Source organism: Cynocephalus volans, chromosome 1 (assembly GCF_027409185.1).
Source record: "Cynocephalus volans isolate mCynVol1 chromosome 1, mCynVol1.pri, whole genome shotgun sequence".
Taxonomy (NCBI): Eukaryota; Metazoa; Chordata; class Mammalia; order Dermoptera; family Cynocephalidae; genus Cynocephalus; species Cynocephalus volans.
In genome coordinates this window covers 230,423,913-230,443,148 of record NC_084460.1, presented here as the reverse complement: position 1 = coordinate 230,443,148, position 19,236 = coordinate 230,423,913, and the positions used below count along the sequence as shown (strand labels likewise).

Genomic DNA, 19,236 nt, shown 5'->3' with positions numbered 1-19,236 from the left:
TTTCCTTCAGACAGCAGTTGTAGTGTAATAGAAGAAATACTGGGCTTAAACTCAGAGTCCCTTGGATGGAAAATGGTCCATGAAAATTTGAGAGTTTCTGTTTTCTCACTGAAAAAATGAGAATGACATCTATTTTGCGGAGTTCTTCTGAAGATTAAATTTAATACATCATTTTTAGAATACAATTGTCTCTTATTGATTATGATTAAAAAACACACACAGGGTTTGGGTTTTTTCCAATATCTACAATATAATCAAGATATTGAAGTCTTCCTTAAGTCTGCTTTTATTATTTTCCTCAAACTAGGAACTTAAAAATACTGCCCCACTCTTTTCTTTGATTTTATTCTTAAAACCTCAATAAATCATTTCATTCATACTCTTTCAAAACTCCTTTCTGTGTTTTTTGCATTATTTTGCTTCTACTAAAATATGCTTGTCTTCCAAATCAAAAGATACAGTTCTTTGACTCTATTCTGTAACAGTAATGCATTGCCTAAATATAAATGCTTGTGTTATATAGCCATAACAGGATTCTAATACTAATCATTCATCTCAGGAGCTAGTCATAGTATTAAATTACAAAACGAATCTCAACTGTATCACATGACTTCCTTTAGAATTCACAAGTTTTAATTCAGTTTAAAATACATGACCATATCTTTCTGTATCCATTCTAAACCAACATGTTTCCTGTTTATTGAATTTTTTTCATTTGGTTATTTCATGCATTTGAATATTGAAAAATCAGTTGCTAGCTTTCAAGTTTTTTTCTCTCAATTTTCTAATGATGACAGTCTAAATATTATAGTGGAAAACATTAATACTGAATGGGAGTCAAGATACCTAGGTCCTTGTTCTAGACTTGCCACCGACAACCTAGACCATATTTCTCTGAGATTCAACTTCTTTTTACCCCAAACGAAAGGATAGGGTAAAATGACTTTTAAGGCTCCATACACTGATCATGAGAGTTTGTTTTCCAAAGTTCACATATGTACAGAGTTACAAGAAAAAGAGAATATCAAAAAATCAATTGTACACATAGGAGTAAAATCAATTAAGGGGGAGAATGATATACCTGCAATTTCTTCTAAAGTGTTGGCATGCATGTCCAGCAACACCGTTCCATTCAGAATACAACTTCTCAGTTCAAACAAGCTGTGCAATGAAAGAGTAGCCACATAAGGTTTGCTCCACCTTTCCCCTCCATCTTCCACATCTTCTTCAAATTTCAACCACCTATAGAAATAAATATTACCAGCACATTAAATATTATATCATAGGTGAATGATCCTTTATCCCAACAACAAAAGGTAAAAATAGAAAGATATTCATACTACTTCTTGGTTTCATAGGTTTGGGAAGTATGTAAAAGCTAGCCCAAGCCACTAGGTTTATTTCATCTTAATTCCATTTAACAAGCATTCTTTTTGTAATTGAAAGATGATTAAAAACAAATTAATAAATATGAGTTTTTCTTTTTCTAGCTCTGAAGAAACATCTTAATAAAAATGTTTAACCAGCGGTCACAGTGAATCTATTGCAGAGCTAATAAAAAGAGTATGCTTCTTCATGGAAAGATAATGCTAATTTTAAAAAAATGAGAGAATACTCATTTTTCTTTAGTGGGAGGTCTTAAACCTGAATATTGTAGCCTTAAATAAACAATTAAATTGGTAATTTTCTCACTGGATATTTAGGGAAACTAGTATAATTTGCAGCCTATTCCATAAGAAAAAGCCTTTTGGAGTTGGTTTGATGGAAGCTAGTGATAGCAGTCACTCCTACAGACTGAATATATGAGAACTGAGCTCAGACCCCATCCTTGGGTGTTCTTGCCGGGGACGGAGAATAGAAGAACCTTGTATCATTTTGCCAAATGAGAGAACACTGCCTTCTTGGAGTGAAAAAGCAAGTGATACCTGGGATTGATTGGAAACAAGATAAGTAAAAGGGATAAAAAGAAACCAATGCTTTTACTGCTCTGAGACAAGCCATTCAATCTCTTATCCTTTTGGGGACTCGCTCTCTAAATCTACTCCTTATAGATGACCAACTTAATTCTACCATTTTATAGCATAATATAGCCTATCCCAACTGATAATGGATCAACATTTTAGCTATTCCTGCCAGCATAAAAATCCTAATTAGAATTAACGGTAAGAGCAAATATGATTTTAGTAAATATAATAAACTAGTATTTCTTGCCAGATATAAAAGTAAGGCCATGGTCACATTATGAATATCAGTATCACAAAGGATCAGCCTCTTGGCAGAAATATTGAGATGGAATATTATTGTAGAAAGTACCTTGGACTAGTTAAGAATAAAAAGAAATATAGGTTTTATTTGTACTTCAGCTAAACCACCACATGCTGAAGGGAAAGTCTTTCGACTTCTCTGGGCCACAGTTTTCTCATTTATAAAATGATGAGCCAAATTCAGCACATTAAATAATTTGCCTAAGATCACCTAGCCAGTGGCCTTGTCAAACCTGGATTCAACTTCAAGTCATTTGTAATTTTGTTTTTCTCTAGAGTTTGTGCCCATTTCCCATCATAATACAATTACTTGGTTAAATTTATGGTCCCTTTCAGATAAAAGATCTTATGTTAATGCCTACAGTGGAAACATCTGATTTAACATTTAATTTTCATTCTTGTCTAGTACCAATCTCAAGCTGAAAAATGTACTTTGTTCTCTCCCTCTTTTTCTACTGTCCACATTTTTTTCTTTATTAACTACTATTCTAGATAGAAATAGATGTTTTTCCTTTGTGAATAAGGCTCAAACATCCTACTCTGTAGAATAGGCTGTAATGAAACTTTCCACAAGGAAGTGGAAGCAGGGGAGTGAATACAAACTTTTATTAAATCTTCTATCACCTTGTGTACTACTGACATATGATGTGGTTATCAGACAAAAAGAACAAAAGAAAAAGGAGACTGTGTAGCAGCCTTTATGCTATTGTTATTTTGACTAAAGAACCTTGTTAAACTTGAAATCTAGTTTCCAGTCTATTGGGTGGTAAAGAAGACCTATGGTTATAGAAGAGTGTAATAGTGTTTGGGGAATATAGATTTTTTTTAATGGGAAAATGTCCTCTATTGAGGTTTCTGAAGTTATAGTACTTTTTGTCATCCCTATATACAAAATTCCTTCTAAAATGTTTTCTTTAAAATTTTTACTTAAGTAAGAAACCCTGAAAAGAGCATTTGTACATTACCAAAAAATCATATTGTTTCTTAATTGCTTAAGTATAACTCTATAAACTGACCTACACAATAATATTGTTTGTACATTGTAATAACATTAATAACAAATTTATTTATAAAATACTTATGGGCCTCTTAATCTATATAAAATGATAAACCCTTTTTTACAAAGAAATCTACAGTTCAATTTTACTTCTACATAATAGTCAAGATAATTAAATGTGATAAAGTATTTCCATCATTTTATCTTGGCTCATTTAAAAGCAAATTTTTAATTTTAAGAATCCTAATAAGATGTGGGGTGTGTGCATATGTGTATGTTTTTGTGTGTGTAGTTCTATGCATTTTTATCCCATCTATTGATTCATCTAACTAACCTCCACCACAATCAAGATACAGTACTGTTCCATCACAAAAAAGGAAATCCCTGTGCTACACCTTTGTATTTTCAATCCTCACTCTGTTCCTGTCCCATGGACTAATGTATTCTTAATCACCATAACCCACTAATCTATTCCTCATCACTATAGTTTTATCATTTTGAGGATATCTAAATAGCATCATATAATTTGCAACATTTTTAGACTGACATTTTTTTTCACAAGCATAATGCTCACGAGATCCATCCAAGTTGTTGTATGTGTCAATGGTTTGTTCCTTTCTATTGCTGAATAATATTCCCCTTTATAATTAGATGCATCAGAGTTTGTTTAACCATTCATCTGTTGGAGGACATCTGGACTGTACAGACAACACTCATGCAAAGATTTTTGAGTGAATACAAATTTTCATTTCTCTGGCATAAATGTCCAAGAATGCAATTGCTGGATCATATAGTAAGTGCATGTTTAATTTTATGAGAACTGCCATAATGGTTTTCAGAGTGGCTCTACCATTTTATATTCACACCAGCAATGTATTAGAGATTCAGTTTCTTCTTACCCTTACCAGCATTTGTTATTATGGCTGCTTTTTCTTTTTTTTTTTTTTTTTTTTTATTTTAGCTATTCTATTAGGTATGCAGTGATATAGTAGTTTTAATCTGCATTCCCTTAATGACTAATGAATGATGTTGAGCATCTTTTTATGTGCTATTTGTCATATGTGTCTCCTTTTTGGTGAAATATATGTTTATGCCTTTTGTCCATTTTTCTACTTGATCCCAGCTCCAGAATGATGCCAAAAGCTTTAAGAGATATTTTTTTAAAAATTAAAGAGACTATATTAAAAATAATATACATACATAAGTACATAAGTATATCTCTCTCTTCTGTTTTTTCATTCCATTTTATCCTTTAAACTAGAAATGAACAGGCTTGGGAACACACCAGATTTTGCTTCAAGATTTGTCATCACTGAATACACTGTGCTGCAAAATGCCTGACTGCAATTAATGACCTTAAAGTGCTGCAATTTGTTCCAGTTTTCAAATAAATGCCACTGACATTTGTTTGAATAGCAAACCAAAGCAAACAAGAGTCTCAGATATGAATGAGAAGTGATGAATGATGCTAAATAAATAAATGTAGGCCTATTACGTGACATTCTCTGTAGGGGACAGGGGAGGTTTTAACCCTAAGCAGATTATTTTCATTTCCTTTAGTATGTCTGGATCTGCTTTCACCCTGATTAGCACATTGGAGTCTTTCTCCTAAATAACATTAAATAGGTGTTTCATGAATTCTTTCAGTATTAAGTTGATGATAATCTCCTCTACATATTAAAAATGTACAAAAATTAAACGTATACAAAATAAAATTCTTCTGCCACTTACAAACTACAGAACTAGATTTCTAGAGAATTTTTTGTGTATTCTATTTCCACCAACTCAGATTAACCTTTCTAAGAAATTTTATTCTCTGATTCTACCCAACAAAAAAGATTTACTATATCAACCAAAAGGAATTACTATATTCAAAATTATAGCCTTGGGGAAATTAATGCGTGTCTCAAGAGAAAACATTCTCTTTTAGGATAGTTGGGAGACATGGCAGGAGGGGGGACATGATTAGGGTGGGGCTAGAAAATAACATACGTAGTCATATAATACTTATAGTCACCTAAGAAGAAAATGAAATACATCCAAACCTAGTATTTACAGACGTTAGCTGCTATTAATGCGCATAATCTTTATGCCTCACTTTCCACTGAAGAATTCAGATGACTTGAACCTTTACTAATCTTGAGTATCAAATGCCTTCATAGCATCAATAAAATTATTTTGATATAATAATCCTTTTCTCACTACCATGTATGTATCAGAGACCTAACTGCTACCACTCACTTTGCCTCTTCTAAGCTCATTTGTGGGAAACATTTTTAAAGGGCAACCAGAGTGAGTCAAGCATGTCTCCACAATTGCACAGCTGTGGTAGCTTTGCTCACTTTTCTATTAATAACATTACATTATTTATAAGCAGAACACTGTAGTTGTGTTGATTTCATTAGCTTCTTCATATGGCTTCTTTTAGGGTTTTTAAAAGTGAACAGCTGGTTTTCACAAACATTTATAAAATAATTATGAATTAAAAATCTAGCTTCCAAATCTAAAACTTTTCTTAAGTTTTACTTGGCAACCACAGTGGACATAAATTATTCAAGATGTGGTATGTGACAGGTGCAAATATGCTGATAAAATATCCTTTTTATTCCTGTTAGGATAAAAAATTATTAATCCCACCTGGAATATTAATCACAATAAAAGAAGTGCCTCAAATAGTTATGTTAATGATTTATTAAATCGCATTTGAAAAATCAGAGTCATGAATTAACTGAAATTAGCCTTTTTAGATGGACTAGGGAAACCAGAGCAAAATTACTTCTGCCTCTTTAAAACCTACTGTATTCCTCAGTTCTAAATAAATACGTTCTGTTCTTCCCTGAAGTATTGTGTCTCAGCCAAAATTCATCTACCCTCCTCTTCAATGTCTGTTACTATTTTGATTGCTAATCAGATGTCTCCCTGAACCTCAAACAGCTGTAGCATGCATAAGGTTCCAGAAGCACAGCTAAAAACACACATAGGATCTAATAACCTTAGAGAATGTTAATAATTAACTGGATTATCTCTTTTATTCTTTATAAATAAACAACAATATATTTTGGTGGTTTAGGATAAACATATTCAAGTTAATCCACTAGAGCATGATAAAATCCTACCTGCTCAACCGTGACAGAGTGAAAGAGCTAGATTCTACTATTGCTTCTGCCACCTCCTAACTTTATGAGTGGGCAAGTTACAAGATAGTTACCGGTTAAAATGAATAAATCATTATTGGATCTGGAAGGTGAAAAATCACCAACCATTTAAAAAATACTGGAGTTACTCATGTGAAAATACATAGTCCAATTTTACTTATCACCTCTATCTGTAGCATGGGGTTAAAGAAGAGAATCTAAAAGAAATGCTTCCAAAAAGTACTTCTTAGCAATAGATTAAAGAGACTCAACTAATCATATCTGTCTAGTCATCATAACCAGCAAATCTCCTTCCTTCAAGTCGTTCAAGAACACCTGTTTCTTGTAACCAGTGAAACACAGATGCTTCTAGCCTTAAACAGGGAAAAAACTTTAACTTCCTCCCTTTATCAACAACTTTAACTTCCTTATCAACAACTCTTTAATCATGAAAGGGCAAAAGTTATATCAGTAATTTGTGGAAAAGATGACTATATATATTGCTTTTCTGTCAACAAATAAAGATGAGCACGTATGTTATGTATTTGTAAAATTCTCATGTAGTTAGTTTTTGATGCAGTTAAAAAAATAAGGTAGAACATTCTTAATCTTAAAATTTACCAGGTTATATAAAAATATTTTAAATTTAGTTCTATTTTTAAAATATTACAATAGAAAGCATCATAATGAACACTGACTAATTTATGTAAAATTTTTCACAAAAAGGTAATTCACACAGAATAACACACCACCAATTTGAAGTGTTCAGAAAGAAAATAATAAATGATTTGACATAAAATGGGTTAAAAAAAGAAGTTAGTTCACAGAAAAAAATTAAAACATATAAGAAGACGTTGAACCTCACTAATAATTAAAGAAATCAAATTAAAAACAATGAGATTTATGTTTCCTCATCTATAAAATTGGAAAAAAAATTTAAATAGTTTGATGATTTAGTGTGGCAAGGATTTTGGGGAAATAAGCACTCTCATATACTGTTGGTGGAAGTGTAAATTATCAAAACATTTTATGAAGGTAATTTTGCAATATATATATCAAAGTAAAAAAAGATGTCTGCTTTCTTTGGTTCATAAGTTCCACTGTTAGGAAAATCACCCTACATAAATACCTACAAAATAATACATACATACATACATACATATATATATGTATATATATATATATATAAATGATCATTGCAGCAATTTCTTATGGAAAAAAATTAAAAAACCGAAATGCCTACTGAAACTGGCTAAATAAATGAATGAAAAATCATCCATATAACTGAATGCAAATAAGGTTAATTTATACAAAAAGATTGTGTAAATCTGTACTGTCACCGTGGAAAATGTTCTAAATACTGGTGAAAAAAATAAGGTATGAACTCTATATATTATATAATCCCTATTGTGTGAATTTTAAAAAGCATACATTTACATGCAGATCTAGGTATTAAAATTGGGTTTTTGCAAAGATGCAAAGAAACTGTTAACAGCAATTACCTTTGAAGAGAGATAATGTGAATAAGGGTAGAGGAATACTTTTGTTTTTCTACCTTCTACTATCCTATACTTTTTGAATTTCAAATATTGGCAGTTATTAGTTGTTTGGGGGTTTTTTGCTGGCTGATAACAAGGACTGACTACAGACCTTGGCTTTATCAGCACCACGCTCTAACTCACTGAGCTAACTGGCCAGTTACTAGTTTTATTTTTAAAAAATATTTACAGGGATGAACTAGGTGATAGCCTTTTTGGTTTCATTCTACTTGCTTTTAGTATTTTTTAAATAAAGGAGAGCTGTAAAGGCCTCTCAAAATATATCAAACAAAAATTAATTGAGCTATTATTCATAATATTCATTATCATGATTGAACATTTAATTCCACACTAACTCTGGGCAGACAGAATTAGGCAACGGTTAAGTGCAGCCACAAGTTTAACATGATCCAGTGAAGTGCCATGGTCTGCAGAAAGCTGTTGCAATCTGAGGACCACTAACAAATATGTTCAACAGAAAGAATTTCTAATAATACAGCAGTCTGACCATGGAAGGGACAGCCTAAGAAAACATAGAACCTGGATAAATGATGCATTTGAGCACGTCCTTCTCCTTCTGTCTAGAATGAGGCCCCCTCTGCTTTTCGGTCTAGATAACTCCAACTCAATCTTCAAGAGTCAGCTCAAGAATCACCTCTACCAGGGAAGCTATCCTGATCCCCTCTCTTCACCCTCGTTTAGATGCTTGTTTGTGGTTTAGATACTTGTTACTCAACGTGTGATCCTCAAGCCAAAAACATTTGACATGACATCAACTGGGAGCTTGTTAGAATAGCAGGATCTGAGATTTTATGCCTGAGGCCCACTGAATCAACATTTTAACAAGACCCCAGGTCATCATATCATGATACTCGTATTAAAATTTGGGAAGCAGTAAGAAATGACAACCCTGGGTAGGTCCACAGTGCCTTGTGTACACCTGTACCATAGCATTCATTATATAACATTCACAACTTTGTTTACCTGTCTAAATTAGACTGAGATCATTAAAGGCAATATCTAAGATTTTTGTTGTTTTTGTTCTATGTCCATTGCACATAATGGAACCTCCATAAATGTTTGTTAAATAAATGAGCAAATGAGCAAGAATGAGTAAAAAGTAAACACAAAGTTTAATTTATTACTTTTTATGTCAATTCATCAATGACATGGCAATACAAAAACACTAGTTACAACTGATTTTTAAAAGTAATTTTTTAAAATATATTTTGAAAACCACTAGGAAGATATACAAATGGCCAACAGATACATGAAAAAATGCTCAACATCACTCAGCATCTGGGAAATGCAAATCAAAACCACATTGAGTTATCACCTCATTCCAATTAGACTGGCTATTGTCAAAAAGACGGAAAATAATGAGTGCTGGTGAGGATGCAGAGAAAGGGGAACCCTCCCACTGTTGGTGGACTGTAAATTGATGTGGCCCTTATGGAAAACTGTATAGAGATCCCTTAAACAACTACAGATAGAACTGCCATACAACCCAACAATCCCACCGCTGGATAGTCACCCAAAGGAATGGAAATCATCATGTCAAAGGGGCACCTGTACTCCCATGTTTATTGCAGCTCTATTTACAATAGACAAGAGTTGGAACTAACCTAAATGTCCATCATCAGATGATTAGATAAGGAAAAAGTGGTATATTTATAAAATGGAATACTACTCTGGCAAAAAAAAAGAATGAAATCCTGCCATTTGCAGCAACATGGATGAACACAGAGAAAATAATGTTAAGTGAAATAAGCCAGGCACAGAAAGAGATATATCGCATGTTTTCACTTATATGTGTGAGCTAAAAAAAATAAATAAATAAACAAATAAATAAAAATAAGAAAGGAAGATACAACAATCACAATAATACGTTGAACTTGCAAGAGAAGAAAACAGAACCGAGGTTACCAGAGATGGGAAGTAGGGTGGGGGAAGGAGGGAAAGGAGGAATTGGTAAAGAGCCACAAAAATCGATTACATTGTATAATGAAGAATATACTAATTATCCTGATTTGAACATCACAATATTGCACACAGATATTGATGTTTAATGCTGTATCCCACATATATGTACAATCAACTATGTTCCAATAAAAAATAAATTAATTAGAAAAAAAGAAGAAAACCACTATGCTTAAATGTATGCATATGCTAGAAACACAAAATATTTTATCCTCACCAAATAGCACATGAAATCCAGGACTGTACTTAACACCTCTCATTGCAATGTTTGCCCTTTCTTTAAAAAAAGCCCCACATTCAAATTACTATGTAAAATCACTAATTTGAGCACAAGTCAGCAGTTGAAAACATAGAAATAAATTACTTTTAGATTTCTATTGTTTTGTTGATGACACAAATTCTGTTACTGTTTATCTTTAAGACTGCAGCTGTTGCTGGCTCTGCATCACTGTTGACTATAATTAATGCCTTCAGATTTCATTCTGACCCACATCCCATCATAGGACACGCCCAGGCCAGAAGAACAACTTCAGAAATCAGCAGCAGTCATGGATATTTGCAAAATTATTGCATTAGGGGTCTATTCTTCTAATAACATGAAACTTCTCTAATATATCTTCACCCTTCAACAAAAATCCTCACCTGGCTGTTTCTCGCCACTCAGCATCCTCACCTTCACGCCAGCAAATCTCATCCAGTTCTGTGAAAAGGTCATGAGGAATGTGTTCCTCGTCATCATCCTCAGTTCCAAGAATAAACTGCACCCGCTGTGATGGGGTGTCTATGGAAAATCAGAGACATGAACAGCTATTACCATGACTCTGAGTTTGAAATGTCCCAGCCACTGTCTTCAACACCACCCAACCGACACCTCCCCTGTCCCCACTACAACACTCATCAGGTGTAGACTTGGTAATTAAAACTAAATTTAGAATTACACTAAGTCTAACACAATTTGGGAGTATAAATATGCAAAATGTAACTATATAGCTATATATATTATCAAAAATTAAAGAAAATACGATTAGGATTATTCATAACACTCATGAAAACTCTTTATTTCTCTCACATACACACATTTTCTCTCATCATATATACTATATTTTATGGGCAATGTTCAGAAGACTAGACTATGATAAAACTTACTCATACTAAAACTATGCTGAATATAATTTATTGAAACAAATCCCCTGTGAAGAGTCTTTGGAGTTACACCCACGTCCCTCCCCTAACCACTGTAACCACTAGTTTGGGCTCTGCTGCTATAGTTTTGCTTTCTCCAAAATGTCATATATGTGAAAACATGATACAGGCATACCTCTGATATATTCCAATTTCTGTTCCTGACCACCACAATAAGGCAAATATTGCAATAAAGAGAAACATGAATTTCTTGGTTTCCCAGTGCATATAAAAGTTATGTTTACAGTTTACTGTAGTCTTTTAAGTGCTTAATACCATTATGTCTAAAAAAAAAAGTACATACCTTAAATCAAAATACCTTATTGCTAAAAAATGCTGACAATTATCTGAATCTTCAGCAAATTGTAATACTTTTTGCTGGTGGGGCATCTTGCCTCTATGTTGACGGCTGCTGACTAATCAGGGTGGTGGTTGCTGAAGGTTGGCATGGCTGTGGCAATTTCTTATAATAAGACAACAGTAAGGTTTACAGCATCAATTGGCTCTTCCTTTCACAAAAGATTCCTCTGTAGCATACAAAGCTGATAGTATTTTATACACAGTTGAACTTATTTCAAAATTGGAGTCAATTCTCTCAAACCCTGCCGCTGATTTGTCAACTAAATTTATGTAATGTTCTAAATTCTTCATTGTTCAACAATGTTCACAGCATCTTCACCTGGAGTAGATTTCATCTCAAGAAACCACTTTCTTTGCTGATCCATAAGAAGCAACTCCACATCCATTAAAGTTTTATCATGAGATTGCAGCAATTCAGTCACATCTTCAAGCTCCACTTCTAATTCTAGTTCTCTTGTTTTTTCCATCACATCTGAAGTTTTTTCTCCACAGAAGTCTTGAACCCCTCAAAGTCATCCATGAGAGTTGGAATCAACTTCTTCCAAACTCCTATTAATGTTGATATTTTGACCTCCTCCCACGAATCATGAATGTTCTTAATGGCATCTAGAATAGTGAATCTTTTCCAAAAGTTTTTCAATCTACTTTGCCCAGATCCATCAGAGAAATCACTATCTATGGCAGCTATAACCTCACAAAATGTATTCCTTAAATAGTAAGACTTAAAAGACAAAATTACTCTTTGATCAATGAGCTGCAGAATAGATGTTGTGTTAGCAGGCACAAAAACAACATTAATCTCCTTATACATCTCCATCAGAGCTCTTGGGTGACTGGGTGCACTGTCAATGAGCAGTTATACTTTGAAAGAAATGGGATTTTTTTCCTTCTTTTTTTTTTTTTTCCTGAGAAGTAGGTCTCAACAGTGGGCTTAAAATATTTAGTAAGTCATGCTATAAACAGATGTTTTGGCTTCCAGGCTTTGTTGTCCCAATTATAGAGCACAAGCAGAGCAGATTTAGCATAATACTTAAGGGCCCAAGGATTTTTGGAATGGAAAATGAGCATTGGATTCAACTTCAAGTCACCAGCTGCATTATTCCCTAACAAGAAAGTCAAAGCTTCTTTGAAGCTTTGAAGCCAGGCATTGACTCTCCTCTCTAGCAATGAAAGCCCTAGATGGCATCTTCTTCCAATAAAAGGCTGTTTTTCTATATTGAAAAACTGTTGTTTAGTGTAGCCACCTTCGTCAATTATCTCAGCTAGAGCTTCTGGATATTTCTTCCATAGAATTACTAAAATTGGAAACTGCTCTTGTCCTGAAGCCCCATAAGCTGAAACTAAATGAATTTTAAAAGAAAAGTCTTGTGCCTGATATATGCACCACACAGCAAACCACCTGATACCACAACTAGAGACATTTGAACTACAAACCAGGATGAGAAGTTGATAGTTTCATACTGTAGACAGCTTTTTCTAACACGTCAGAACAAGACTCCATATCATAGTGAGACACTTACCCCTCTTAATGTCTACCTTTGTCAGTTGGCAGGCTATTGGTGTATTTTATTCAATTGGTTGTCCTTAAGCCTAGGTTCATAGCTCAAAATCATCATGCAAACAGGGATTGTCAAATTACTACTAATTTTACTTTTTTTTTTCCTTTTTAAATTTTGTATCTGTCATTTGTTAAATTTCCCAGAAGTACAACTCCTGATGTTAATGCTGCTCCAAAGCTTCAAAATGGTAGCTATCACCTTAATAATGAACTCCAGGCAGACTTAACCTGAGAGCCACCCCTTCTAAACTTTCTCGTTGCTCAAATGTGGCTAAAGGAATTTTGACACTGCCTCAAAATTGCTGGCCATAACCTTGACATGGGACCAGACCAACAACGGCAACAGGTCCATCCCAGCAGCAAGGGACAATGAAAACCTAACTACAAAATGATTGATCAGCAATGCTTCTAGGGAAAGATCTTCATTGAAAGGGAGAAAAGTGAAAGTTGTCAGAATCAAAATGGAGTAATATGTGTCAAACTCTAACAAAACACAGATAAATAAAGCCAGGAAGCAGAGAAGGGAGGGCCCTCACACAGACATGCCTATGATAAGAACCATTGCAAAGACTCTCTTATGCACATATGTCTGTAACAGAAACTTTCGCCAAGAACTTTTCAAATTGCAACTCGCTACGTGAGTAACAAGGAAAGCTAGCCAGATGTACACGAATACTTACCTGACACTGTTCCCACTGATGAACTGGTGACAACTCCTGTGATAAGCCCCTGTAATGAATGTTCTCCTTGTTTCAAAACAAATTATGCATACTTTTCTCTGTTGCTTTTAAAAACCTTTGTCTTTCTTTGCCTCCTTGAATGCACACATAATTTACTATGGCATATGTATTCCCATCACAATGTTCTATTCCCAATTAAACTGATTCTTTTTGTGAGCTTCTTTCTATTTGTTGTTTATGTTAGCACCATCATTAAATGATCCACCTCACTCATTTCCCACGAAAATTAGCCAGAGTTCTAATGATTTGCCTGGTTTCTTGTACATACAGTCATGAATCTATCTCTTATGCTCAGTGTAAATAGTTATCTTTAAAATTGTTGTCTAAAAGGAAATGCAAACTTGTTTCTCCCCCCATCCCTTGCTGCACAACCCAGACACATCTAAGCTCTAGTGGTAACAATCAGGTGGACTTGAGACTGCTGCTGGACTGTCAAGGAGGTCCCTCTGTTCATGGAGAAGTAGCCCCAACAATTCATGCAGTTGTCTTCAAATCTACCCCCCTGGTTCTCAGACGCAACTACCTCCCCAAATTCCCCTTATTAACAGGCAATAAAGTGGAGGAATATGTATTGCTTTGCTAACTGTATAATTTGGTCAAGTTTGTTTCCAATAACAACGAACTTCTCTCAAATCCCATTAATCAGCTGTGAGGCTCTAATCCTTCTTTCTCCAAAAAGCCATGTCTCTGTCAGCATCCCTTCCGCAATTACAAAACAGTCAAAAATTGTGAAGGGTTTCATCACTTAGCCTGACAGTTTTATGGATGCTGGCAAAAGACATGAGATTCCTGGGTCAGAGACAAAAGACAGTTTGTTATTCACAGCAATAGCAGCACCCAGAGTATCATCATTTATGTTGGTACCCCAAGTCCCAACTCACACAGAAGGATGTGCAAAGGACCAGGAGATGTTACATGTGCAGTAGGATGTGTTGCAGGAGAGGTGCAAGGTTGGGGTACCCAACTCTTTCAGAATGGACCTCCCTGATTTTTGCCCCATAGCAAGACATTATTTTTATTGTATTGTACAGTAAACAGCCTGCCCTCTGCTTTGCTATCTCTACTTTCCTAGTCTGTTCACTACACGAACATCCTTGAAAAGATAGTCAGACACAAAGGCAGTCTGTGCCTCTGCTCCCAAGATGTGCAGGAACATGATAGATCCACAGACAACTGTCTCCTAACAACCATCTTCGCAGCCATTCTTATCCATTTCAGAAAAAATCCTTTATTTGAATTCAAAGCTTTTCATTGAAATTTAAATTCGTTTGTAAAACTTTTCACCACCTTTCTACCTCTAAATTTTCACAATTTTATTTGCCCATTCTTCAATTCACTATCTGAGGATTAAAAAAAAAGAATTCTTGGGGATTTTGCTATCATTATTTCCTCTTTCATTCATGATTTTTTAAAGATTACATGCTTGTCTACCTCAAAATCTTTACTAGGTTACCAGGTATAAGATCAAAATACAAAATTTATACTACTCCTACATGGCAGTAAAAATTGTTAGAAAATCTGGTAGGAAAAAATTCCATTTACTTTAGAATAAATACATAAGATTATCTAGGAATAAATTCAACAAAATTATGCAATACATTTGTGACGAAAATTATAAAACTTTATTGAATAATATAAAAGAAGACCTAAATAAATGAATAAATATGTATTAATGGGAAAACTTAATAATAGAAAAATAGCTTATAAATTTAATCTTATTCAAATGAAACATCTGATATGTTTTTAACATTTTTAAAACATAATAGATTGTCAGTAACAAGTACATAATGACTACTGAAATCTATAATATTAAACATTTTACTTGTGAAAAAAAGTTAAGTTATTGAAAGGATCAAGTTATAACTAAGTCACAACTGAGAGGATTTAAGAGGTCAAAGGTGAAAATACATATACAATTATAAGGTATGTCATATTTCTGCACAAATAAATATTTGTGGTGCAGCCCTAATCCCTGCCTACCTCATTAGCCTCATCTTCTCCCACTCTTCTTCTTCCTATTATATCCCAGGTACATTGGCCTAGTTCTTAAAAATATGCTCCTTTCCACTGCAGGATCTTTTCACACACAGATTTCTCTAGTTTTCCTATATATCTTTCTGCCTTCTGCTTACATGTAGTATACTTTGGCACATCTACCTAATCACCCTTGAAAAACACACACACAGACACACCTATTTCCATGATAAACACATTCATATGCAAAGCACTAAGTCAGACTCCTGTTATCCTAATTCATAGTACCCTATACTTCTCATTAATACACTTACCTCAATTTTAATCAAATAATGTATTGTACAATAATTGATTTTATGTCTCTCCTCTGCTAGAACATATGAATTGTAAACGCAGGGATCATGTTTGCTTTATTTACTGCTATATCCTCAGTAAATAACAAAAGCTTAATAAATATTTACTTAAAGAATGAAAGCACTATACAATTAATTAATTAATGGCCAAGATCTATTTTGCATGTTTAGAGTTTCTTTTATTTTATCTTATTTTTATACAGTTTATTTGTTGCTTTCTGGCTAAGATTGGGCAACAAAATGTATCTGGCCAGCATGTCAGCTTATTTGCATTTTTTTAAAAAATCTGTTTTATAGGAGAAAAATTTTCTTAAAGTTTTTGAAGTCTTATTGTGTAACATATGATCACAATAATGGTGACAAATCCTATCTACCTGAGTATCATCTAGCTCAGAGTAAATACACACACAATTATAATATACTAATATTATATGAAATGTAACCTTGGTCTATTGAACTGAAATAGCATAGACATCTTATTAAAATGGGTGGAAAAATAATGATAAAAATGTTTTCATTAATATTCCAGACTGCCATGTATAAGAAGCAGTATTAGTTATCTGTACTAAAGAAGAAAACAAAAATTCTTTAAGCAAGTCAGATCAGAGTAGATGTTGTTATTGAAACATGAGGGAAAATTTCCTTTGCTTACATCAATAAAACTGCCTTGGTTGTTGTTGTTGTTGTTATTGTTTTACTTTGTATTTGTTCTTATAATATGCATTCCTTGGAAACAGAAGCTTGCAGAGCACTTAGCACACAAGCCAATTTTTAAATGCATATTTTTTAGATATAGAAATATAGAAAACAAGCAAAATATCTTCAAATAATATATTTTTACAACATGAAAAGTCAGTTCCTTTTTATTGCTGAAGTGGAATGAAATAACAATAAATAGTATTTTAAAAAGGAGAATAATTTATATGAATTACATGTTCAATTACATAAAGATTCATGAGGACCCATGACAACGTTGCTGTCTTATTAGCTAACAAGGTCCTTTGAATGAGCAATTGATTAAAAGACAGAAAGCAAAGAAGTTGCAGTTAAAAAAAAAAAAGTGAGGTTGATTTCTTACTAGATTTATTGACTGAATAAAGTAGTTTCTTTAAAAAAAATCACATTGCAGTCTTCGACCTAGGAACATTTTTTGATTTTACAATGGTGCGAAAGTGACAAGCATTCAGTATACTCCTTTACTTACAAAAGGGTTACCTCTGGGTAAAAAATTCACTTTTGCTTAACGATATTTTCTACTTTCAACAGGTCTGTCTGGATGTAACCACATTGTAAGTTAAGGAGCATCTGTATTTTGATCAGTCACTTGGTCATTTTATTAACTGTAGATATTAAGTACCTATTTCAGTTCATTTAAATCTTACAGCACAATTACTAATTTTAAATCGCTTATAATCTGGTTTGGGAGATAAAATGAATATATAACAGCAGATAATGTAAGACAATAGTAATTAAGCACTAGTTTGTCTGTTGCTTAGTGCTGTAAGAATAAAGAGTAATAAAAATAAAGGCTACAATGGTGAAGGAGAGTTACACAAGAGGAGGTAGGAATTAAGCCAGGTCACATCAGCATTAAGAACATAGTATTTTGGGCTATAAAGTAAAGAAAAAGATCTTAGATTATCAAGACAAAATCAGTGGTTTGGTTTGGGCAATGTTTTTAAGCAACAGGATAATGCAAGAAAACAACTCAGAGCTGAAGTTCAAGGTAAAATCTCTGTCTGAAATGAGCTGTATGCTCTAGGGAGGGATCTTAGGCAAATAATGTATATATCTGGGCCAGGAATCAGAACCAACAGAAAGTTAGAATCTGGCCAAACCTGAAGCATAAGAGTCAGGGTAAGCAGTAAATCAACAGCCAGATTATAAGATTATTATAACTGGAATTTTCATATACTGTTGGAAGGAATATAAATTTGTATAACCACTTTGAAAAATAGTTTGGCTTTATCTACTCAATTTGAACATATGCATACTACATGACCCAGGAATTCAATTCCTAGGTATATACCAAAAGATATGTACAAGAATATTCACAGCAGTTTTATTCATGGTAGTCTTAAACTGGAAATGACATAAACGTCCATCAACAGAAGATTGGATCAACAAATTATCATATTTTTCTTACAATGAGTACTATACAGCAATAAAAAAAGAATGAACTACTACTTCTGCATGTAACCATGTCAATGAATATCTCAAACAAAACATTAAGCACAATATGTCAAATATAAAATAAAATATACTGTACAAAAAAAAAAAAGCTAGGTTATCTGAATCAAAGAGGAAGATTAAAAAATGCCAGAGAGAAAAAAAGCAAAAATTCCAATACTAGGGAACCAGAAAGAAATCCTTTCCTTTGCATCTACATACACTAAAGGTATACAAAAATATATATGTACTTACACATATAAATATATATGAACATACATAAATATAAATATATAATATTCACATTTAAAATATGTACACATAGAGATATAAAATTATAAATAAGGATTATACCTCTCATAATTAGTGATTGGGTGAAATTAGGATTAACCAAACTGGAAGTTCATAGGTTATTGGGAGTTATATATACTGAGAGTTCATAGGTTCCAAAAAAAAAAAAAAAATAAGTAATTTAATTATGTAAGCAAATGCAAGGGTCAGTACTCCAAGGGTGAAATTCCAAAAAGTAGATCTGCAGTCAGGAGGTAACTTTACAGGACAGAAGGAACAGGGAAGTCTTGAATACTGTTTTATAAGAACAAAATAAAAATCCAATAACTAGGTTTATCAGATTAAGTTTGTCAAGTAATCAGCACAACCCAAATAAGCCTTTCTCAAGCAAAATGATACCATCATAGGAAAACTGAAGTGCAATAGAATATCTTATTAAAGAGAAATTTCGTTGCAAGACAGGAACACAGTTACCAGAAAAGGCAAAGAAATAATAGAACTAAACAGCTGGGGCATCAAAGTCTGAGTGAGACTGGGAATAAGACTCCTGTAATGGTGAATAGTCAAACTACGTATATTAGGCTCCTTATATTTTCACCTACCAGAATTAGTCTCCCAGAAGGAGAGAGGACCAAGCCCCAAGGAAGTAAATTATGGATGCAAAAACACTTTTCAACTTGTAAAGCATTATATAAA

At 33.4% G+C, this 19,236-nt stretch overlaps 1 protein-coding gene across 3 annotated transcripts in view; it reads right to left on the bottom strand.

Moving 5' to 3' along the window:
* SLC4A10 (solute carrier family 4 member 10) overlaps positions 1-19,236 on the bottom strand; it is a 246,420-nt gene that overhangs the window by 125,911 nt on the left and 101,273 nt on the right. For all 3 annotated transcript variants that reach the window (XM_063092448.1, XM_063092456.1, XM_063092464.1), the window contains 2 exons: positions 10,556-10,694; positions 1,082-1,242 (listed from right to left, as the gene is read on the bottom strand). In XM_063092448.1, coding sequence (XP_062948518.1) covers positions 1,082-1,242; positions 10,556-10,694 — 300 coding nt within the window. The remainder of the gene's footprint in view (positions 1-1,081; positions 1,243-10,555; positions 10,695-19,236) is intronic.